General features: G+C 45.9%; 1 protein-coding gene across 1 annotated transcript in view; it reads right to left on the reverse strand.

Annotated features, from left to right (window-relative positions):
* LOC146798118 (cytochrome P450 2C11-like) overlaps positions 1–24,038 on the reverse strand; it is a 359,895-nt gene that overhangs the window by 26,314 nt on the left and 309,543 nt on the right. The window contains exons 7-8 of the mRNA XM_085625339.1: positions 10,252–10,439; positions 2,411–2,552 (exon numbers count right to left, since the gene is read on the reverse strand). Coding sequence (XP_085481465.1) covers positions 2,411–2,552; positions 10,252–10,439 — 330 coding nt within the window. The remainder of the gene's footprint in view (positions 1–2,410; positions 2,553–10,251; positions 10,440–24,038) is intronic.

A 24,038-nucleotide genomic window follows, 5' to 3' on the forward strand; every position in this document is an offset into this window, starting at 1 on the left:
AATTTGGAGACGTCTCAGGTTATGAAATTAACGCCACAAAAAAAGAATGTATGACATGGAATCTGAGTACCTGTGTCCATCAAACAAAGAATGTTATTAGGTATCTGGGTATACTGATCACCCAAAACATCGCGGAGATTCCAGAATTAAACCTCCGAAAGATTGCGAAGGAAATACAAAATTCTTTAACGGGTTGGGCCTACCTCCCCTTAACTTTGATAGGCAGAGTAAACTTAATAAAAATGATGCTTCTACCTAAGATAATTTTTATATTACAGAATATCCCTTTGGCATTTAATGAAAAAAGTTTAAGATCACTTCAGTCTAAATTTAACACTTTTATTTGGGCTTCAAAAGCGATTAGAATATCGTGGAAGAAGCTCCGTAGGAAAAAAAATAAGGAGGGTTATGTTTACCCGATTTAGTTTTATATGCCAGGGCATTTTCTTTGAGGGTAGGAAAACAATTTTTGAACATCCCAGATGGTTCGGATGTGGGATTAATGTTCAAAGCGATGCTCTCCGATGTGGAAGATGGAAGTCAAGGCTTTCTATATAATTATGGAGATTCGAGATTTTTCAAAAAAGTTCGATTAAAAATATTACGTGAACTTGCTGGTTTTTGGGCAAAGGTTAAAAAAGTTTTGAAGATTAGTTATTTCAGTGCTCTTGCCCCCATTTGGAATGCTCCAGGTTCACCAGGATGGACTAGAGACTCCATGTCAACTCCTTTGATAGATGCCCGTATCCGATGTTGGGGACAATTAGTAGTAGAAAAATCTTTACTATCATGGGAAGAGTTGACCTTACTCACTGATAACAGACTCTCAAAATTTAAGTACTGGCAATTAAGAAGCTGGCATCAGAATATTGGGTCAGAGGTGGGCATGCCCAATGAATTAGAAAATCTACTCTGGAAAAAAATTGGGAAAAAGAAGGAGATATCAACCTTTTATTGGCAAATGCTGGACCTGGAAGAAGGAGAATTTAATTTACCGAAGGAGCTGTGGGGAGAGAGCTTGCCTGGTGTTCAACTTGAAGATATATGACAAATATCTCATGACATCTTATATACCACAGTACAGCCTGCATATTTGAGAAGGAACCATGTTTTTGGTGTCCACAGGGTGTGCTGGTCTCCCCATAAACTCGCGAAGTTCTCGAAGGGTCCAGCCCCTAAGTGCCCTAAATGCCTTCTTCGTGAAGCCAATGATACTCATATGTTTTTTAACTGCCCTAAATTACATCATTATTGGGCGGAGATAAATAAAGGCATGGAAGATATGATGGGTCTAAACATTCAGGTAAGCCCACTTTTAGTATATTTTGGTCTGTTACCAGAGTATAAGTCCCTTTCCAGATGGGAAAATAAGCTATGTTTATATCTGATCTTGCTCGCAAGAAAAGAAATTTGCAAAAATGGATAAAGGATATACCCCCTAATTCTCTAGATTGGGCTATTTCTATTAAATATACGATGAAAATGGATAGAGTTAAATTGGATAAGAAAACTTTTAATAATAATAGGGAAAATAGAATAGATTTCTGGAGTCCATGTGAGGTTTGGTTGGGCACTCTTGATCAATACTGGTCCAATGATTAACCCTTACACTTGACATACTTTATCTCTCTGGTTCTACACGGTGCCTAGGTTTTTAGAACAATTATACAGAGAGGTTTTGTGTAAAGCAACTCCAATTAGTTCCAGAGCTCTCCAGTTGGTGCTGTTGAGAGGGAGCCCACAGGAGTGATCTTAATAGCTCTGTGGTATCTATTGGCGAATGAGGATTAAAAAAAAAAACAACGCAGGCCCTGGGCACCAGCACTTATTGTTTTACAACCTAAGCACTGTTCCAAATACATGCTGGTAAATACTTATCAACAGCTAGATATTTGGACACTGACAATATATTTTGAAATTACATTTCCAGTGCACTTACATTCTGGTGTGAAATCAACTGCTGCAAGGGACGCTGGGAGGCATTTCCATCAGTATTTTCTAATCAATTAGACTCTTAATAGAAGATTAACACTGTTTGGTGGAACTGCAGGTGCCCTGGAATGTATCAGATTTTTCTCTGACATCTTGATGGATGAGAACTAGGCCTGGGAGGAGCTTGAGTTCCCTAAGCAGCGGAGTGAGTTAGGTTGTGCAGTTCGCACTGATTTTTAGCGCCGTGTGTTTGACCCACACTGGAAAATCAGCAAGAACAGCACAATGTGCAGTGCTGCTTCTTTCTGCCGCTCAAGTAGATTTTCTGCCAACTACCTTCTAAATTAACAATATATACTCTTTTTCCTATAATATTGATGTTTGTATGCAGTATCCCGTTTTAAGAGGATGATCTTACTTGCACTGACTCCATGCCAGATCTCCAGTGATCTTTACTTTTAAAGATAAAGTCAGATACCTGTAGAAAACGGCACAAAAGCATCATTCTTTTTCAAGTCTCCGTTGTCATCCAGGAAATGTTTGGGGTCAAAACATTCTGGGCTTCCAAACTTCTTTTGGTCATATAGCACGGTGGACAGTACTGGGATAACATCCATGCCCTGTGTGAAGACATGAGCAGAATATTAAGCATGTGCGGTTTGTCACATATCATGCTAACATCATTGGAAACAAGAACATTTGCAGATAGCTGCACTGAGGAAGGGTGAATAAAGTTTGAAATTTGACATTTTTTATTGACAACATGACCAAGTGTAGAAAACAGTGCAGTACATTGCAAGAGTGAAGGTAAGAACAATCATAAAATGACCACAACACAATTTAGATCCAGCGTTTCCCAATCAAAGAAGGGCAACTAAGAATGCATGATATATTCTTCGTGCAAGGCTGTGTAGGCGCCATGCAGAACAAATTGTGGATGGTCAAAGTGAGGTTTTGTTATTGGTTTTTAACTGGTCTACTTAATTTCTCTTCTGCCAGTCTCTGAACCCCCAGAGGGCCAGCTCTAGGACAAGGTGGTCAGACCAAGCATCTCCCTAAAGTTCCATTGGCAGAGGTTGACAGCTTAATTATGCATTTAACAAAGTTTTCCCCCGCGCTCATGCAGATGTGTTTAATGGACCTTAGCCTAGGACAGCGTAACTATATGCACGGGCCCTGTCCTTACATTTCCTCTTTCTGATTGTAGAGCAGGTGCAAGCAGGGCAGCATAGAATTCAATTGAATAGGAAGAAACACCACTACCCAAGAGATTTCAGCGCAAGCTTCCGTAAGTATCATCCTTCTGAGGGAAGTAAGATGAATGTCTGTCACAAAAGCACTGTTGATGTGTAAACTCTCTTTAGTAATCTTACACATACTCAGCTCATATAAGTTTTAGTGTGAGTATTAACTCACTCCCCTTCACTTTATCCTGCAGGCCGCTGCTACCTCTAAACACCAGATCACTTCACCGACTTAAGACCGTTTTTACTGTGCAGCTTTCATGAATCACTTTTTGAAAGTGATCTTTAGGTTCCTCTACCATTGAACTCGATCAAAGTAGTTTCAAGGGACATAACAATGGGCGGACATTTCTTAAATGCACTTACACAGTGGTATCAAATGCCCATTTATATAAAAGTACCCCAAAATCAGAGGCTGTCCTATAGCACACTTTTCCAACTCACACAGTGCCACCCTGTGTCACATAATATTGGCTCCTATCACACAGTCTCCCGGTGAGGAGCTGATATCACACAGTGTACAAACAATTAGCTGGAAACCCCCTCCCAAAAAGAGCAGGTTTACAGCAAAATTGTTTAGAAGTTCAGCGCAGCCAATGTTCATTATGGTGTGTGGAATCTCACCAGGACACGACAGCAGCTTCAGAAGGATTGTTTTTTGGTGCTGGAGGGTGTAGCATATCAATATAATGCGTACTAGGACTCTTGTGGTGCAAGGCAGACTCTGAGACAGGAAATATGTAAGAAATGGAGGAGGCGGTTGGATGTGGTTTAGGAAGTAGGACATAATAGTCACTTTGTAAATGAATGTTGGAGAATAAAGTTATGCTCAACCAAAGCTACCGTGTATGGTGTAATCTGTGTTGATGGGCTGGGGAAGACGCTATATTTGACAATGAGGATGGGATGCACACCTGTGAAGAATAAGACTGCTCTCGCTGAGAGTTTGCAATGGTGCGGCAACCTGCTTGTGCGTGCCACATGTACCAGAATCAATATAAAACAGTCCGCAACCGGCACACGTGGAGTAAAAACCTTGTTCCAGCCCATCCATGGCAGAGGAGCAAGTCAGAGGCCCTGCAGGTGAGGTTGTCAGCAAAATGCGACACATTGCCCTGAATATACAGCAACTAAAGAGCGCTTGAGGCAGTGCATTGCTCCAAATGCACAGTAACTACAGAAGTGGCCTGAACTCTGCATGGAGACACGTGTATGTGTGTCCTGAGAGATTGAATCAATCAAAGAATGTGCAACGCACCCGTGAGAGGCATACCAGCCAATCCTTTGCTGAAGTATTAGCACAGGCCAAGTGAGCAATTATCCAGACAGCGTAAGAAAAGTAATAGTGGTGATAGTAAAGTATAAGAGAAAGAAAGTGAAAGGAGCATACTCATGTTCAAAAGACTGGGGTGAGCTGTACCATATGCACCCACATTTGGCTAGCAATTCCAGAACTTGAGAAGTCACACTGTGTGGTGCAACAAGTTGAGAGTCACGTGTTGATGCCAAGGCGCATGAAGGTAGTGCAAAACACAATGCAGCAGCATTCTTAAAACCGCCACCACCATTTGACACTGCCAAGAAACAAAACATTGGTGCTGGATGGGCTGCATGGATTGAAACATTTGATGACTTTGCAGATGCTCTTGAGGAGGAAGAGGATACAAGATCATCAAGTATCTAAAAAAACTTGCTAGGAGATGGCGTAAAAGAAGTGCTAAAGAAAGTTCCACATACTGATGCAACATCGTGCTAAAAAGTGAAAGAAGCACTAGAACCAAAATTAAACCTAATGCCGAATGTTGATTACAAAAGATACATTTTTAACAAAGCACGACAACAAACTGGTGAAATAATGGATGAGTTTATAAAGAGATTTGACTCATTCATCAAGCATTACAGATTTAAGGATTTCAACCATGAAGAAGCGGCTGCCTTTCCGATTCATTTAGAAGGCACATGTTGTGAGAGACACTCAGTTTAAAGAAAATACTGATGGCTGTGAGAGCAGAGGAATAAGCAGAATGACAAGCTGCCAACATTGGGACAGTACACAATGAGTCAGCATTGACTGTGAGAAGTAAGCATAAGCAACCAGTGGACATGTAAATTGACGTCAACGAAAAAGATAGGCTTCTGGGATGGTTTTTCAGTTCCCCATGATGGCAAATGTCCAGCCGTAGGACAAATCTGTAAAGGCTGTGGGAGCCAAGAGAAGTCAAGTGAGTCAGGACAAAAAAAAGAGGGACACCAGAGATAGCAGAAGACAATCTAGTCATGCTTACAAGAACAAAAAGCAACATCAACTGCGCCAGGTCGAGGCCAAACAAAGTCAATCATCATCAACTTCATCGCATAACAGCTCTTCAGTGTCACTATCGAGTACCAGTGGAGATGATGGATACCTGCTGATGATGTCCACCAAGGAACACTATGCTCATGTGGGTCTAGCTGCCAGTAAAGAAGAGCGAAACCTGGAAAGGGCTCAACAAGCAAAACGCAGAACCTCACTAGTACACTGTCACAGAATTACGCTAAAGGTAAACGGTCACCCCATAACATTTGTTATTGACAGTGGGGTATCAATTAATGTCATGGCAGTTACAAGTTCAACAGCCTCTCGCCTGTGCTACGCCTTACTCAATCCAACAAAAAAGTATAAGCCGGGGCAGATTCCAAACCGTTACAAAGTCAAGGGTCGTTCATGGCAAGAATGCAGCACAAACAACGTCAACACAAGCTACCATTCATGTCTTACAAGGAACATCGTCTAATGCATGTCTACTCATCTTTGCCACAGCAGCCGACATAGGGCTGAAATTCCTCAACTACAACCTATGTGCTCAACTTGACATCACAAAGCAAATCCCGTCACTGTTTCATTACCTAGGAAAACTGAACAAGCTGAGAGTGCTGCTTCACATCAATGAAGACATTGACCCTGTAGCCCAGCAGCACTGCAGAGTCACTTTTCATTTGCAAGAAGCCGTAGAGAAAGAGTTGGCAACACTTCTGAAGCACAACATCATCGAACATGCCACAGGCCCCAAGTTGTGGGCCTCACCCATAGTGGTATTACTAAAGAAAGACAGTAGTGGAGTGGTGCACATTTATGTCAACATGCACCAGCCAAACAAGGCAATAGAGAGGGAAAGACATTCCGGTCCTTACATAGTGGACATGATCATGCAACTTAACAGAGCCAAAGTCTTTTCCACTCATGTTGGTTTATTCAGGTACAAGAAACTGAGCTTTGGAGTATCTTTGGCAGCTGAGATATTCCAAGATGTTATCTTCAGAGTAATTCAACCTGTTTGACATGCTTTCAATTACAGTGACAAAATCCTTGTTTATGGAAGCACACAAAGAGAACACGAAGAAGCCCTCGCACAAGTGTGCAAGTTACTAGCCGACACCTGCATCACCTTGAATGCAGTGAAGTGCAAATTCCATAACACCATACCCAAATTCTATGAGCACATATTCTCCATGGGGGCATGCCCCAGAACCAGACATGGTGCAAGGCCGGTCATCCACATTCCCCCCTCAAGATGTTGCCATGCTACGGTCCCTGCTGGGCATGGGCAGCTATTTCTCACTCAACATTCGTAACGTCACCACTGTGAGTGCCCCATTGAGAGACTTAACATAGCAGAATGTTCCATTACAGTAATCACCCGAATGTGATTGAAGATTTAAAGAAATAAAATGTGTGATTGCAAATGCAATGGTAATGGGCTACTTTGATCCCAAGCTGCACACCAAAGTCACTGTAGATGCGAGCTAGGTGGTGCTAGGGGTCATTCTTGCTCAACAGGGTAACGCACCCAGTGCCATGATACATATAGTGGCATATGCCAGTTGAAGCCTATCCTAAGAAGAACGTGCCTACTCCCAGCTAGAAAAGGAGAGTATAGCTGTGGTATGGACCAGCAAACATTTCCAGGTGTTTCTCTATGGGAAACAATTTACTGTTATCACAGATCATCAGGCTTTGCTCACCATATTGAGACACCCTAAGGCTAAGATGCCTCCTTGCATTGAACTGTGGGGATTGAGGCTGCAGAAGTACGATTATGAGATTGTATACAAACCAGGAAAAGATCAAACCCCAGCGGATTACTTTTCACGAGCACTGCTACATCTTTAAAGATCAACGTCAGGAACTTCTGAAGAGTACCTCAATTTCATCGTAAGGTCTAGAACACCTGTGGCTCTGTCTGTAGATTAGATCATTGCTGCCACCAATGGAGACAAGGATGTGGCCATAGTTAAAGAGCCCATTGAGGCACAATCATGGAGACAAAGTACCTGACATCTGGCCGACAAAACCAAACTTCACAAGTTCAAATATTTTCAGGATGAGTTAGCAGTCACCCCCAGAAGGAATAATATTGAGAGGCTCAAGAATCGTTATGCCTGAAAGCCTGAGGCAAAAGGTCATAGAGTTGGCACACAAAGGACACTGTGGCCACAAAAAGAGCGCTAAGAGAAAGGGAGTGGTGTCCGAGATTGGATGAGAGAGTAGAAAGAGAACTGAAAGCATGCCACATCTGTAATTGTTTGTCCCCTAAGGTGACCCAGCATCTGGTGACAATGTCCGATCTTCCTGCACAGGCTGGGGGGAGAGTCGCCGTCAATTTCTTTGGACCACTGGGGAATGGACAGCATCTCATGTTAATCATAGATGAATATTCTTGCTTTCCCTTGGTGGAAATGCTTTCCTCAACGGCCCATGAAAAATTCAGAGATAGGCTTGGTGACATCTTTACAACCTGGAGCATCCCAGAGATTCTCAAGTCAGACAATGGTTCACCCTTCAACAGTAAAGAATTCAAGGAATTCTTCACATGACTCGACTTCAAACACCAAAAGAGCACACCCCTCTGGCCTCAAGCCAACGCTATAGTCAAAAGATTTATGGGCACCTTCAAGAGGGTAATACAATGAGCTGCATTGGTAGGGTTCAACTTGAACCAAGCACTGTACCATGTTCCCTGAGCCTATCGATCAACCCCTCACTCCACAGTGGGCGAGGGTTCAGTTACATTGTTATTTGGAAGAGTGATCAGAACAAAAATACCTCTGTGGTCCTCAGATCTGCCAGTGAACACTGACAAACTTTGTGACATGGATGCTGCTCAAAAGAGTAAAATGTAAGTGTTTGTTGATCAGTGCCAACATGCTCAGGAAACAGTCTTTGACAAAGGATACTGGGTACTGATAAAGCAGAGGCAAGGACAAAAGATGGACACCCCATGCGCTACAGATCGTTTACAGGTGTTGGGTAGCAAAGGACACATGGTGACAGCAAGTCACCCAGAGAAATCCATCACTCGAGACACATCACATTTTAAACACTTACCTAACCATTCACCATCTCATAGAACCACGCTGAAGCGAACACTACTTCTCATACCCGACTCTGTGCCCCCATTACCCAGTGAGGATGGACCGCAGCCACCCAGGACTACCTCGACTGGCAGACAAGTGCAAGGTCTTCGTAGACTGATTGAAGAAATGTAATTGAACTGATGACTGTCACTTTCTGTTTAACTGGGGGGAGGTATAGCCTATCAATACCATGAACACTAGGACCCTTTAGGTGTGAAGCTGACTCCGAGACAGTAATTGTGTACGATCTGGAGGAGGCGATTGGGTGGGGTTTTGAAAGTGTGATGTAATGGACACTTGGTGAATGAACATTGGAGAATTAAGTTATGCTCAACCGAAGCTCCTGTGTATGTTGTAATCTGTGTTGCATGCTCCCGGGCTGGGGAAGACGCTACAGAGGGGAGAGCCACTGAATTTAAAGTCCCTCGGTTGATGCTCTGCACTAAGCCCTGCCCCTTCAAGGCCCCGTCCCCTCCTCCCACGGTGAAAATGTCCCTATGTTTGCACATCTGCTGTAGAGTTGTTTCTGGGTTACTTTATTCTTGTTTATTTAAGGGCTGAATATAATGTGTTAGAGGAACCATGCATGCATAATGTATCACAAGCCTCTCTGCAGGTATTTAGTAGCTTTTCAGTAAACTTGTGCTTTCTTTTAATTGTTAAGTGAGGATGCCACATATATTTGACCTTGGCGAGAGTACTATTTTGGATGAACGTAAAAGCTTGTGAGTAATGAGACTAGACCTACGAACATCTACTGGTAAAGTGTAATGCTAAGTCTGGAACTCATAGCCAAGCAATTATAGCAAGCAAGATAGGTAGAAAACTAACAAACATGGACTTCTATTCAGAGGCATAACATTTGCCCCCGCAGCCCCCGTGCCACGGGGGGGGCGAGCTCCAGTGCCCCCACACCCCCTGACACTGTGCAGGGTGGGAGCCCCTGGCGTGAGTTCTCCTGACTGGACCCACTCCATATACTTTTCACAGGTGCCCCCTCAAATTTCGTTATGCCACTGCAACTATTATGAATTAGTCTCCATATTATCTGTTTTTACTGATTTTTACAGATAAATGTAGAAAACCACCCTTTCCTCTGCCTGTATTTATTTTTAAATAGAGAGAAAAGGAAAGGAGGGATTTTTGGAGTAATTTTCAATGCAGTCATACAATACATATGTAGATTGACATGCAGCGGAGTTAAGAACAGTAAAAGTAGCCTAAAAAGTTGAAATGGCTGCAGATAAGCAAATATCTGTACTATCATGTTTTCATAAGAGTGTATTAATTTATAATAAATGAATGCCTTTAGTGCTAAGATCCATCAGGTATGCCAGTATGAGTGTACATTTATCAATCTAATCAATGTATCAATTAAATTACTGCAGAAATACACTATTTGAAATGTAATTTTTCACGAAACACAAAATAAATATCGATTAACCGTAAAAACAAATATCCAAAAATCTATATGTGCAAATACGGACGAATATGCAAATAAGAACAGTAGGAACCCAAATTATGAACAATGTATATTATATTAACCATGTCACCACTGAGTAGTAAATTGACACTGCAGTTTTTACTCATCTGTTTCATGCTGTCTTTCATCACATAATCTAATTTGGCATAATGACAGTTTTCCGTCATATTAAGATATAATGTGTTTTCTTTTTATTACCTTTGGGAGGGTGTAGCCTCTAAATGTTGTATCCCGCGTCACTGCATGGGGTAGATTTATTGGGAAGACATCAATAAAGCGCTGAATCTCATGGATCACAGCTTCAGTGTATGGCATCTTGCTGCGGTCTTCCATACAAGGCGGGCGACTTTGGCCAATCACACGGTCGATCTCCTGGTGAACCTTTTCTGTGTGGTAAACATATCAGAATGTACATGTTAAACTTTAGGTTTATCTCAAATATTCGACAGATCAACAAACAGCAGGGACCGTTTAACCATCACCAGCTGGATAGGGTACAGTGTGTAAAGTTCAGACCTTTTTGTTGAATTTATTTTTATACCTTGATTCCTCTTTTTCCTTCTAGAACGTTTGTAGCTTAAATGGTGTGAGGAGATCATATTGTCGTGAAAGATTTCAACCTCTGTTAAAACAAGTTTGCCACATCCTGGCCACAGGAAACCTTTTGAAGAATGCCTCCGATTTATGACACAGAACTGACCAAACATTGGTGCTTGTTCTATCTTCCCACCTCAGTAATCCCCTACCTCATTTCGAATCTGAGGATAAAGTTTTGGCAGTTAGATAAATCCATGGGTTTACCCCATGTTATGAAACGCAAGTTTTTTGTTGTTGTCTTTTTTTACGGAGTTTTATATTGCGCTAACTTGACCCGAAGGTATCGGGTATCAGAGCGCTTTACATAGCACCAGTTGCGTTACATGAGGACACATTAATTTTTGTTAGGGACGGGGATATTAAGTGATTTGCCCGCAGTCACTGGATGAGCAGAGTCAATGCCGAGACTCGAACTCAGTTCCCCAGATTCGAGGTCGACCGCCCTAGCTGTTAGGCCAACTCCTCTCCCCAATATGTGCCCCAAGTGCTAAACAACCTTTTTAGACTTTTCCCATCTCTTCTTAAAAAATACATACTTTTTATTCTAATCTTCTACTGCATAGAACGTATCTCTAAGGAGGTTCTGATAATAAACCTTGTGTACACACTTTCATGTCTTTCCTTTACTTCTTGTTCAAACATATTTTCACTTTCGCTACCATGCCTAGCTCTTAAATGTTCTCCATAAGGTTTGATCTTCAAAGCGGCAGGGTGATATGAGTAAGCATGATATAAGGTCCTTGCTAATTTCGAGTGAAAATGGGAGCTGTATTATAAACTATCTATAGATTCATGTGTCTAATTTCCCTTCTATTATGTGGTGGGCTACAGAACATTGCAGACATTTTGACAAATAGGGCCTTACATATTGGTGGATGGGCTGTTCTGTCAAAATGTGTATATCCCGTTGTTGGGCATGGCTCTTTCGGCAGGGTTCTCCCCAAACTTTTTGCCTTCTTCCTCCTATTTTGTCTGACCTGTTTATGTTGGCTTTAGGACTCTTTACCACTGCTAACCAGTGCTAAGGTGCATATGCTGTCTCCCTAAATTGTACTGGTGATTGGTTTATCCATGATTGCCATATCTGATTTACTAATAAGTCCCTAGCAAAGTGCACCATGTGTGCTCAGGACTTGTAAATCAAATGCTACCAGTGGGCCTGCAGCACTGATTGTGCCACCCACATGAGTAGCCTGCAAATGTGCCTCAGACCTGCCACTGCAGTGCCTGAGTGGGCAATTTTACACTGCCATGTCGACCTGGCAATTGTACCCATTTGCCAGGCCCAAACCTTCCATTTTACACCATGTAAGTCACCCCTAAGGTAAGCCCAAGGCAGCCCCATGAGCTGGGTGTAGTTTATTGAAAAGCTAAGACATGTAGTGGTGTGTTTTATATGTCCTCATAGTGAAATTCAGCTAATTTCATTTTTCACTACAGCGAGGCCTATCTCTCCCATAGGATAACATAGGGATTTCATTGAAATATCTTTTTAGTTTAATTTCCCACTGGGAGCAAACAGAGATTTGGAGTTTGGTGTCATTGAACTCACAATTTTAAAATACATATTTTGGTGAACTTTCTTGCTTAACATTCTGTGCCTCTGCCTGCCTGGGGAATACACGTCTGGGTCGGATGACAGTTGGGCTGTTTGTGCATTCCCTCTAGACTGTCACACAAAGGGAGCAGATGTGTGCCCTGCAAATCCTGATGGCCCATCACCAGGCTCATGGGTCTTCCTGAGCTAGAGTTTTGGAAGGAGTTGTCACTGACCCTTGAATAGGGCTGTGCCTGTCCTCATACAAAGCAGTCTCCATCTCCCTGTAGTATGTCTGAGTCAGGACTGGGAAAAGCAGGGTCTTGTGCACTACAAAGATTTTCCTTTAAACTTTGCCTACTTCAAAGGCAAAAAGGGGTATACGTACTGAATCGCCGACACTTCTGAACTGAGGACACTCTGCTGAGTGGAAAAGCTGGAGAAGCTGTCAGCAGGGACTGCTACTTTGCTGTTTACTTTACTGTGTTGGACTGCTGCCTTGCTGCTTCTGTCCTTGGAGTGAAAGGACTAGACTTTGCTTAATGTATCCTGCTTCCAAGGTTCTCAAAGGGCTTGAGGTGAGCTTACCTCCTGTTAAGAAGTTTCACAGCCATCAAAGACTGCCAGTGCCTGGGCTCTTCTGCTGAGAGTCCTGACTTGCCAAGTGGTGCCAAATCCAATTCCTGGGCCTTGAAAGTGCAATCTGGTGATCGTAAGGAGAAAATCCACACATCAACTCCCAGCATCTGTTTTATCGATGCATCACAGCAAAATTCGAGGCATGGCAGATGCCAGCACGGGAGCATGGTCACCGCTTGTTGCAACGATGACAGTTTACAAAGCAGGCCCAAGAAATGTCATCACAGCCCATCAGAAGAACCGCTGCAGCATGCGTTTTGAGCACCGCAGCACCGAAGTCCATGACGCACTGCTCCAACTTTGACGCAGCACCTGCTTCATCACTGTGGAATCGAAGCAGCACGTCTGGATTTTCAACTCATTGTCCCTGGGCGCCGATTCTTTATCAGCACCGCACCACAGTAAGGAACCGAGGCCACATGTCTGGAAACCGACGCATCACCTCCCCTACCAGTAAGGAACCAACGCATCACCTCCCCTGCCCAGCAGTAAGGAACCACTGCATTACCTCTCCTGCCCAGCAGTAAAGAACCAATGCATCACCTCCCCTGCGTAGTAAGAAACCAATGCAATGTTTTGCTTTTCTGGTGCCTCAACTCCCCTGCACCTCACACCATCTTTGATTTTTTATGCATCTAAGGAACTTAGTGCTAAAACACACTCATCCATTGATTTCTATAGATTAAACTTGCCTAATCCTTCAAAAGCTATATTTTGATTTTTGCCGTTTTGGTCTTGTTTTATTCAGATAAATGTTGGCTATTTTTCTAAACTAGTGTGGACTCCTTTTGTAGTGTTTTCACTGTGTTACTATGTGTGTGTGTGTGTGTATGTACAAATACTTTACACACTGCCTCTGAGGTAAACCTGACTGCTTGTGCCAAGCTACCAAGGGGGTGAGCAGGTGATCTGTTAGCTGTGTGACTCCCTTACCCTGACTAGAGTGAGGGTCCCTACTTGTAGAGGGCGCAAACCACAGCAAACTAGAGACCCCATTTCTTACACCCATCCACTGTATTAAAAGTACCATAGGCTGTAATGCGTTTGTAATGCAGCAATTGGGACATCCACTTCGTTTGTGATTGAGTATCTTGTCTGCCAAACTTTAAGTAAAGCCAATAATCATTATATGTCTTTTAAAACATTGACGACAATCTGATTACCCCGCTTCCTAATGTTTTTTTTCTTAGAAACATTTTAAAATGTGCCAACATGGTAAGGAGCGAAGCTTGCCTGGCCTCAAGATGGCCACTGCTTAGGCAAACTCCTGTGGCTGTCACCACTATCCTGCAAAATTCTTCTACGTCGCAACAATTACAGAGTTGCATGGGACTGCCCTTTGCTTTATAGATTCTGAGGTGCTCGATGGCTCCATGACCTCCGTGAGAGAGCATCCCCTTAGGTCACCTTTCCTGCTAGCAGGCCCGGAGTCCAACGAGGACTGATAATACGGCAGTCCTGGCGGCATGGATCACGCTGCTGTGGACGGAGCGCCTGCGGAGAGCGCACCACCATCTGGCGGTCGGGAGGCAGAGACAAGGCGCTGCGGATGGTGCTCTGCGCTGCTGATCGATCCCAAGACAGCTGTAAGGAGGTGAGCAGGGGAAGGCATTTTCCTGGGATCTGGTGGCAATACCAACTTCAGCTGCGGGGCTGCCCTGGGCTCTCGTGAGGCCCACGCTGGCTGCAGTTTCTCGCTGAGCTCTGTGCCGGCTTGGCTGAGCTGCCGGGGGTTGTTGCTGGCTCCGTGCCATCCCTGCGGTGCTAGTTGCGAGTGGCGTCTTGGGAAGACACTCATCACGGTGTGGCTGAGAGTAATGGGCCGTGTGTCACTCTGTCCCGTGAGGCGGGGATCTCCCTGGTAACTGAGCCTACGCTGGACAGCTGGAGCTGCACCAACCTCCCTTGCATGTGGTAAACGACGACACAGGGGTCATGCTGAGACCCAAGGAACTTTGATGAGTTCTGCACTGCGGTTTGACAGAGGAGTCCTGGCATTAATTGGACATACTGAGGTGCTGATGCACTAGGAACTCTGATGCCCAGGAAGGGTTGGGTCTGTTCTAGCCATACAGGACACATCAGCAGTCTACTCTATTGCTCTCCCCTTATGTGCTCATGTTTGGTGGGGCAAGTGGCTAATACCCTGATGATGAGATGCCTACCTAATAGATTGCACGAGTAATAGGTGCCCATACACAGACAAGGAAGGAGTGTAGTCCCCAGCTGCAGGCATCCAGAAAAGGTATTGCCATGAGTTGAGCACTCTCTGTAATTGTTAGAAGAGGTGGGTTCTACCGTCGTACTGCAATGGGGAAGCCTGATAAAAATCAGCCAAAGTTACAGTTTGTACAACATAAATCGACGAGGGTGCCTGAGGACGGTGCGGTGATGCCCAAGCCGGACCCTGATGCCTCTGGTGCGGAGTTGGGAAGTGAGCTATGGCAAATCCTGACAACGATGCAGCAGAGTCCTACTACGATTGATGGTAAGATTGATTCCCTATTTTACAAAATGTACAGAATGTCAGAATGTATTGATAAACATGTAGAATGACTAGGCATGGTAGAAAGCAGTGTCGGAGGCTGAGGATGTTCAGGCCACATCTGCAGGGAGTCAGAAACAGATGGAGAAACCTAATCGACCCTGCAAAGTAGGTCTGAAGATTTAGAAGTTCGCTCTCAGTAGAATACCCTTTGCATTGTGGGCCTTGCAGAGACCATGGCTACAGGCAATATGGAAACCTTCATGGAGAAACTTATAACTTTGCTGGGACGTGAGACCTTCTCTGATACGTTCATAGTTGAAGGTGCTCACCACTCCTTGGCTGCGTGTCTGGTGCTAGAGACAAAGGCTCGTCCAATTATAGCACGTTTACTTAACTATAGGGACAGGGATGCTGTGCTATATCACACTAGAGAATTACAAACTCTTAGCTACATGGGAACAGAACTATCCATCTTCCATGACTTCACCCCACATGTGCAGGAGGCAAGGAGGCAGTTTTTAACGGTGAGGGCTCGCCAGGGATTTAGTATACAGGATGTTTGTGTGGACTCGGGTGCGAGATATGTAGTTGTGGAATGTCATATGGAGGATTTATGGACCAAATTATGATGATCTGCAGTTTTATCATTCCCTCCATAGTAAAATAGCTTGCTATGGCAACATCCCGCAGATGTGGGGTGGTAACTTTATTTGTGTACAGCCCCCTGAGTTGGACCGCTCCAGAGGCCCTCCAAGACGGCTGTCAGTGGTAGCCAGCGTTATAGCTGCAATCGCCAAGAATAATGGCCCGATGGATGCATGACGCTATCGTTTCCCACATGGTAGGGAGTTCACTCATTACTCTTCTATTCACAACATTCACACGCTTATTGACTACTGGCTTGTTTCCCGCAGTTTGTTGTCTAATATATCAATCAATCAATCAATCATAGCATTTATAGAGCACACTACATACCCGTGAGGGTCTAAAGGCGCTGGGGGGGGAGCTGCTACTGTTCGAAGAGCCAGGTCTTGAGAAGTCTCCTGAAGGTTAGAAGGTCTTCGGTCTGCCACAGGCGGATGGGGAGGGTGTTCCATGTCTTTGCGGTGAGGTGGTCACTCTTCGGATGCGGGGGACGGTGGCAAGGGCGCGGTCTGCGGAGCGGAGCAGGCTGATGGGGGTGTAGAGGCTGAGTTGGTTGTTGAGGTACACTGGTCCGGTGTTGTGGAGTGCCTTGTGTGCGTGGGTGAGGAGTTTGAAGGTTATCCTCTTGTTGATAGGGAGCCAGTGCAGGTCTCTCAGGTGGGGTGTGATGTGGCTGCGGCGAAGGATGTCGAGGATCAGGCGTGCAGAAGCGTTCTGTATGCGTTGGAGCCGTTTCAGGAGTTTGTCCGGGGCTCCTGCGTAGAGTGCGTTTCCGTAGTCCAGTCTCCTGCTGACGAGGACCTGGGTGACCGTCCTTCTTGCTTCGGTGGGGATCCACTTGAAGATCCCACGAAGCATGCGGAGGGTGTTGAAGCAGGAGGAGGAGACGGCGTTGACCTGCTTCGTCATGGAAAGTGTTGAGTCGAGGATGACTCCTAGGTTGCTTGCGTGGTCGGTGGGTGTAGGAGGTGCCTCTAGTGCAGTTGGCTACCAGGAGTTGTCCCAGGCTGAGGGGGTGGATCCGAGGATGAGGACCTCCATCTTGTCCGAGTTCAGCTACAGCCGGCTGTTTCTCATCCAGTCAGCGACGGCCTTCATTCCTTCGTGGAGGTTGGTTTTGGCGGTGTCGGGGTCTTTGGTGAGGGAGAGGATCAGCTGGGTGTCGTCGGCGTAGGAGATGATGTTGAGGTCGTGCCGTCGTGTGACGTGGGCGAGCGGTGTCATGTAGACATTGAACTACGTTGGGCTGAGGGATGAGCCTTGGGGTACGCCACAGATGATCCCGGTGGCTTCGGAGCGGAAGGGGGGAGGCGGACGCTCTGTGTTCTGCCAGAGAGGAAGAAGGTGGTCCAGTCCAGGGCCTTCTCTTGGATTCCAGCATCGTAGAGGCGTGTTCATAGTGTGCGGTGGCAGACCGTGTCGAAGGTGGCTGACAGGTCCAGGAGGATGAGGGCCACGGTTCTCCGTTGTCAAGCAGGGTCCTGATGTCATCAATGGCGGCGATGAGGGCAGCTTTGGTGCTGTGGTTGCTGCGGAACCCGGACTGGGACGGGTCCAGGATGCTGTTCTCCTCGAGGAAGCTGGTCAGTTGTTTGTTGCTGGCCTTTTTTGATGATCTTCGCCAGGAACGGGAGCAGGGAGATGGGTCGGAAGTGCTTCAGGTCCTTGGGGTCCACCTTGGATTTCTTGAGTAAGGCGTTGATCTCTGCGTGCTTCCAGCTCTCCGGGAAAGTCGCTGTCTCAAAGGAGATGTTGATGGTTTTCCGGAGATGGGGTGCGATGGTGCTGCTGGCTTTGTTGAAGATGTGGTGTGGGCAGGGGTCTTCCGGGGATCCGGAGTGAACGGTGTTCATGATCTTGATGGTGTCGTCATAGTTGATGTTGGTCCAGGAGAGCAGGCGGCTGGTGCTGGTGGTGGTCGTGGGAGCGGGGGTCTCAGCGGTTGCCGGGGTGGTGACGGCGTCGAAGCTGTCGTGGATGTCTGCGATCTTGCGATGGAACAAGGTGGCCAGCAAGTCGCACAGGTCTTGTGAAGGTGGGATGTCGTTGGTGTTGGAGATGGGGTTGGAGAGTTCCTTCACGATGTTGAAGAGCTCTTTGCTGTTGTGTGCGTTGTTGTCTAGGCGGTGTTTGAAGGAGGTCCTTTTGGCGGATCTGATGAGGTGGTGGTGTCTGCGGGTGGCGTTCTTGTGGGCTGTGTAGCTTTCTGGTGTTCATTCACGGATCCAGTTTTTTTCAAGTTTTCGGCAGGTTCGCTTGGCGGCCTGGAGGTCTTCGGTGAACCAGCTGGCTTTCTTGCTGGGGTGGGTGTTGGAGGGCTTCTTGAGCGGGCCGAGGGTGTTGGTTCAGTTGTTGATCCACTGTCTGAGGTTACGGACTGCGGCGTCGGGGTCGGTCGGGTCTGCGGGTGTGCTCTGGGCGAGAGTGGGGGTTAGCTGGTCTTCGATGACTTTGCTCCAGCGGCGGCGAGGCATCTGCTGGGTGTGGTGGTGGGTTTCCAGAAGGTGAAGTGGATGCAGCGGTGGTCGGTCCAGTGGAGTTCGGTGGTGTGATTGAAGAAGACGTGGGAGCTTGCTGAGAAGATGGGATCAAGCGTGTGGCCGGCGGAGTGGGTGAGTGCTGTGACGAGTTGTCTGAGTCCAAGGGTGGCGATCAGGGTGTAAGAGTTGGGGTCATTGTTGTTCTTGAGGTGTAAGTTCAGGTCCCCGAGTAGGATGTAGTCCATGGAGGCGAGGGCGTGTGTGCTGATGAAGTCAGCAATGGAGTCGCTGAACTGCGGTCGGGGTCTGGGGGTCTGTAGACGAGGGTACCTCTGAGGGTGGTGTTGGGGTCGGTGTGGATCTGGAAGTGCAGGTATTCGGTGGTGCTGAGGGTGTCGTTGGTGTATGTCGAGATTTTGAGAGTGTTCCTGTGGACGATGGCAATTCCTCCTCCTACTCTGTTGGTGCGGTCCTTGCAGGTGATCTTGTAGCCTTCCGGGATGGCTATGGCGATGTCGGGTACCGAGGAGGGGTTCAGCCAGGTCTCCGTCAGTGCAATCATTTACCTTGTACATACTCTGATCGCTTGCAGGTACAATTGGTCCTGAACGTCGAGAATCTGCGACCGGAGGCATTCACCTGGCTCTTTCCGCAGTATTCCCTGCTTAACGCAGTATTCTGCGAAGAGCTGGCACAATCGATCAATTAATATTTTGATACTAACTTAGGCTCAGTTACACAAATGGCTACTATTTGGGAGGCCTTTAAAGCTTACATTCACAGGGTTACTATTAAAAAACACGCAGGGGTACTTTGTTCCATTAGAAGTCATTTGCGGAGGTTGGAGACTGAATTAGCCAAGCTGGAACTCTCTTCTCAGGAGACAGCAGAACCCCATATATTGGAGCAGATTATTGCCAAATTGGATGAGTATAATGAGTTAGACGGGAAGGAGGTAACAACTTGGGAAGGTATGCTATTGCTAGGGTATACGGGAAGGGCGAAAGGCCTACTCTGCAGCCTTGGTCATACCTAGCCGTGAAGAAAATGAAGTGCTGATAGTGCTGGATTAGAGGGGAGAGCCTGTGTGTGGTGTTGCACAAGCTGCAGAGAGGTTTCGGAGGTATTATTCCAAATTATGCACTTCGCGACTCAGTTATGATGATCAGGCCGTGGCGGACTACCTGACCCATATTGCTATGACTCATAGGAAGTGGCTAATGGCTCCCCTCTCCCCAACCCAAACAGCATTTGAAAGATATGCCTAGTAGTAATGCACCCGGTGCTTATGACCTCACAGTGGCCTTCAACAAGGCCTATCAGGATAAACTTATTCCAGACCTAGATAATCTTTTTGGGGAGATCGTCCAAAGGGGGACTGATGCCTCTGACCATGTGGGATGCATTGTTGATTTCCCTAACTAAACCAGGCAAACCAGCCGACCACTGCTCTTCTTATAGGTCATTATCATTACTTAATACTGATACAAAACGTTTTGGCCAATAGGTTGGCACCCTTTCTTCCTGGCCTTGTTGGTCCAGAGCAGTCTGGGTTCATCCCAAGTCCTTACAATTTTCACACCCTGTTAGGCACAATCTCTCGAATTGATCCAGCTGTAGCCATTTTCTTAGACGTGGAGAAAGCGTTTTCTTCATTTGAATGGAACTTTATGCTGGTGGTGCTGCAACGCGTAAGGGTTGTTGACACCTTTTTAATGCTGGTCTGAGCCTTGTATAGGGAGATAGTGATGCATGTGAGAGTAAATGGCCTGATCTCAGCTCCAATTACTATCACAAGAGGCACACACCAGGGGTGTCTGCTCTCTCCGCTTTTATATGCCTGGTGGCGGAACATTTCACTTGTGCACTTTACAATCTTATAATTTCTGCATATGCATATGATACGCTATTGTATGTTTGCAAGCCCGAGCGTAACTTGTCTCCAGTTCTGCGTGAAGTGGTATGATTTGGAGGACACTCTGGCGTGCATATCAACTGGAATAGATTGCTGATATTTCCGCTTGCTGAGGCAACGGTGCCCACCTAGATAGAGTTCCCGCTCCAGTAGACCACTGAGCCTGTACGCTTTTTAGGGGTCTAGGTCCGTATTGATCCAGAAATAGTTATATGCAAAAACTATGGTAGGGCTGTGCAGAGGCTTTCCGAAGCGGTTGACAGGTGGGTGTGTCTCCGGCTCTCTCTTATTTGTCGGATAGCAATCATGAAAACGGTTGTGCTTCCATGCTTTCTGTTTTTCTTAACTAATATAGTGTTTTTGTTGCTAAAGGCATTGTTCAGTACTATATGCGCTTTACTGGTGTGTCTCGCTTGGGCCGGTAAACGACCATGCATGCAGTGGGCCACACTTATATTACCTTATTCAGCAGGAGGACTTAATGCACCGGATTTTGAGGCATACTATAGAGCAGCGCATACTATGTTTGCATTTCTTTTGCTACATGGCCCATCGGATTTACCACATTTGCACATTGTATTGTATTGTAATTGCATTTATATAGCACTTCCTACCCCTGACAAGGCTTAGAAGCGCTTTTTCAGTGAGTAGCACGCTACACCGTAACCCAAGAAGGATTAGTGTTGAATTAGTAAAGTGAAATATGAAAGTAATGTGAGTGGTGGATAGGTTAGTCAGTGTTTTGGATTCAAAAGGATAGCGGAGGGATAGAGGATGGAAAAAGGTTTGCATTTATATAGCGCTTGTTACCCCTGATGAGGTGTTGAAGCGCTTTTTAAGCGAGTAGCACGCTACTCCGAAAGCCATAAAGGATTAGTGGTGAATTAGTATACTGAAATATGAAAGTAATTTGAGTGGTGGATGATATGTTTGTTGGTTATTTGGATTGTGAAGGGTAGCAGAGGGATAGAAGAGGGACAGAGGTATGCTTACATATATATATAGCACTTGTTACCCCTGATGGGGTGTTGAAGCACTTTTTCGGCGAGTAACACGCTACTCCGGAACCCATAAAGGATTAGTGGTGAATTAGTATAGTGAAATATGAAAGTAATTTGAGTGGTGGATATTAGTCAGTTATTTGGATTGAGAAGAATAGCGGAGGGATAGAAGAGGAAGAAAGGGTTGCATTTATATAGTGCTTGCTACCCCTAATGAGGTGTTTAAGCACTTTTTTCAGTGAGTAGCATGCTACTCGGAACCCATAGTGGATTAATGGTGAATTAGTATAGTGACATATGAAAATTGATAAGTGCCTATATGACCACTTACTGTGGGGAGTGGGCATAAACCTGACACAGAATTCCTAGTTGCACCAAAAACAAGATGGTGAAACCCTTCCTCGACTGTCCACTTCAGGCTGCCCACCTTAGGGGTGTGCCCAGCCTACAAGTGTGACATGCCTTCTGACTAACTAATGTTCCCGCCTCCTCTGCTGCTGAATGGGCCTCAGGGCAGGGGGTGGTGTTCACCAGGACTGGGGGAAGCCAGGTTGGCACATCAATGACAGCAGTGGCTTTGAAACCTCTGGCCCGGATATGCTAAATCACTAGCCATCCGGCTGGAGGAGATGTGAACACCTTCTTCCGGAGTGGACATTGTTTCTGGCCTCAAAGCACGGGCACTCACCTCCAGCAGGTCAGAAACTCATCTGTGGTGGCAGGCTGGTCGATACCAGTCAGCCAGTACACTAGGGGATTTGTAGGTTTCAGTGGGCACCTATAAGGTGCCCTCTGGGTGCAGGTCTTCATACATCCGATACTGGCATCAGTATTGTCAGTGAAGCCATTATGTAGCTGGGTAACTAGTAATGAGTAGTGCCCAGTACATTTCTCTAAGATAGCTTCCCTGCTCACTTGTAACGTCTGGACATCACAGGGTCGTATCTGCTCATGCAGTTGTGCCCTCACATGTAATATAATGCACCCTGTCTTAGCTCTAAAGCCTGCTATAGGGGTGTCTTACATAGAAGACATGCAGTGTACTTGGGAATTACACACAGGGTGTGCAGAATGTCAGGTTTTCAGAATGGCTTACGCCTTTTCACACATCCTGCAGTGGCAGTCTGCATGTAGCTTTGGTGGGGTCCCTTTAGGTGGAGCGTGATGGAGCGACCCCTTTGTCTCTTCGCCAGTTCCTGCTTAACAAGCCGCAGCACTGATTCCACACTATTGACACTATAGGTGTCAGGAGATATATTTTGAAGAAATTAGCAGATGTGCTGCAGATTAAACTGCCAAATTCCCCATGATTACCCTTGGAATGGTGCATGTGGTTCACATTGGGAAGGGAAAGGGCAGTGACTGAACCACTGTGTGAATTGGGGATAAAATGCATGGGTGATTTTTTTCACAGACACAGTGCTTCGCAATTGGGAACAGATTCAGCTACAAGTAAATGATTCAACCTTGCTTAACCAATGAGGAACCTTGCTTCCTCATTGGAAGATGAGGTATCTGAGCCTCCCGAAATTGCACCTCTCACGTATCTACTGCAGACCCAGTCCCCCTGAAGAACGATAGCGCTATTATATGCTTTTGTGCATGAGGGTAGGCACCCATATTTAACTAAAGCTTGTCAGGAATGGCAAAATTATTTGGGCACAGAAATGCCAGAGAGACAGTGGGCTTACTGCTGCTCGGTAATTCGTACCATCTCGTTGATTGGGCGGCATCCACTTGTGCATTTTAAATACCTTTACCGGGTATATTATACTCCAGCGCGATATATTTCAAATATGGATTGCTGGACGGTTCCTGTTGCCCTTGGTGTGGGGACAGGGAGCTGGTTTCACACATCTGGCATGGCACTGCCCTGGAGTTCATTGTTTCTGGCTTGCAATATTCAAAATTTTGTGTGGTATTACAGGGGATGCACTGCCTGGCAGGACTTTGGTGGTGCTCCTGGGTAATGACTGTGATGTGCCTAAGTCTTTTCAACGACTGGTGGCGTTGGGCCTACTATTAGCGAGACATCGAATCGCTATGCAATGGATGAAAGGGCCTCCACCAACGATATCGGAATGGCATGCAGACATGGCATATTGCAATACACAATCTTTCATGTTCCCCGTGCCCCAGGAAACACACAGACAGGGAGAGCGGTAGGGGAACCCATCTTTATTTTTTTATATCTTTAGCGCGAACTGCCGCTTCCTCCCACGGCTCCTCCCCTACCAGCCATGCCTGACTCGGGCACAAAATCGAGACAGGCAAATTGCGACATGACATCTCCCCCCATTTGTATTTTGAAATGTCAATGCCTGTCTCACAGTTCTTCAATAAGTCGAATGGGCTTTCGAAGATCTCTTCTTGGCCGACTGGATTGTGATTGACCGGCAGGACGTTCTCTTCTCCCTTCACAGGTCGCCGATATTCGTACATGTTCTTCATGGTTGCTCTCCTCTTGACTTGACACGTCAGTGTCCCAGTCAGGTCCTCGAGCCCACGTGTAGGCTGTTGGGTTGCACCTTTTGAAGTGTGACACATTCCTGGTCATTCTTTTGCCTTCAGCCTCGGCTGTAATCATGGTCCCTTTTCTTCTCATTACTCGAAGTGGAAAATCATAGTAACGACTGTCTGCTTTGGATTTGTCTTACCAACACCCAGTCTCCTTCTCTGATGT

Source organism: Triturus cristatus, chromosome 9, assembly GCF_964204655.1.
Source record: "Triturus cristatus chromosome 9, aTriCri1.1, whole genome shotgun sequence".
Classification (NCBI taxonomy): Eukaryota; Metazoa; Chordata; class Amphibia; order Caudata; family Salamandridae; genus Triturus; species Triturus cristatus.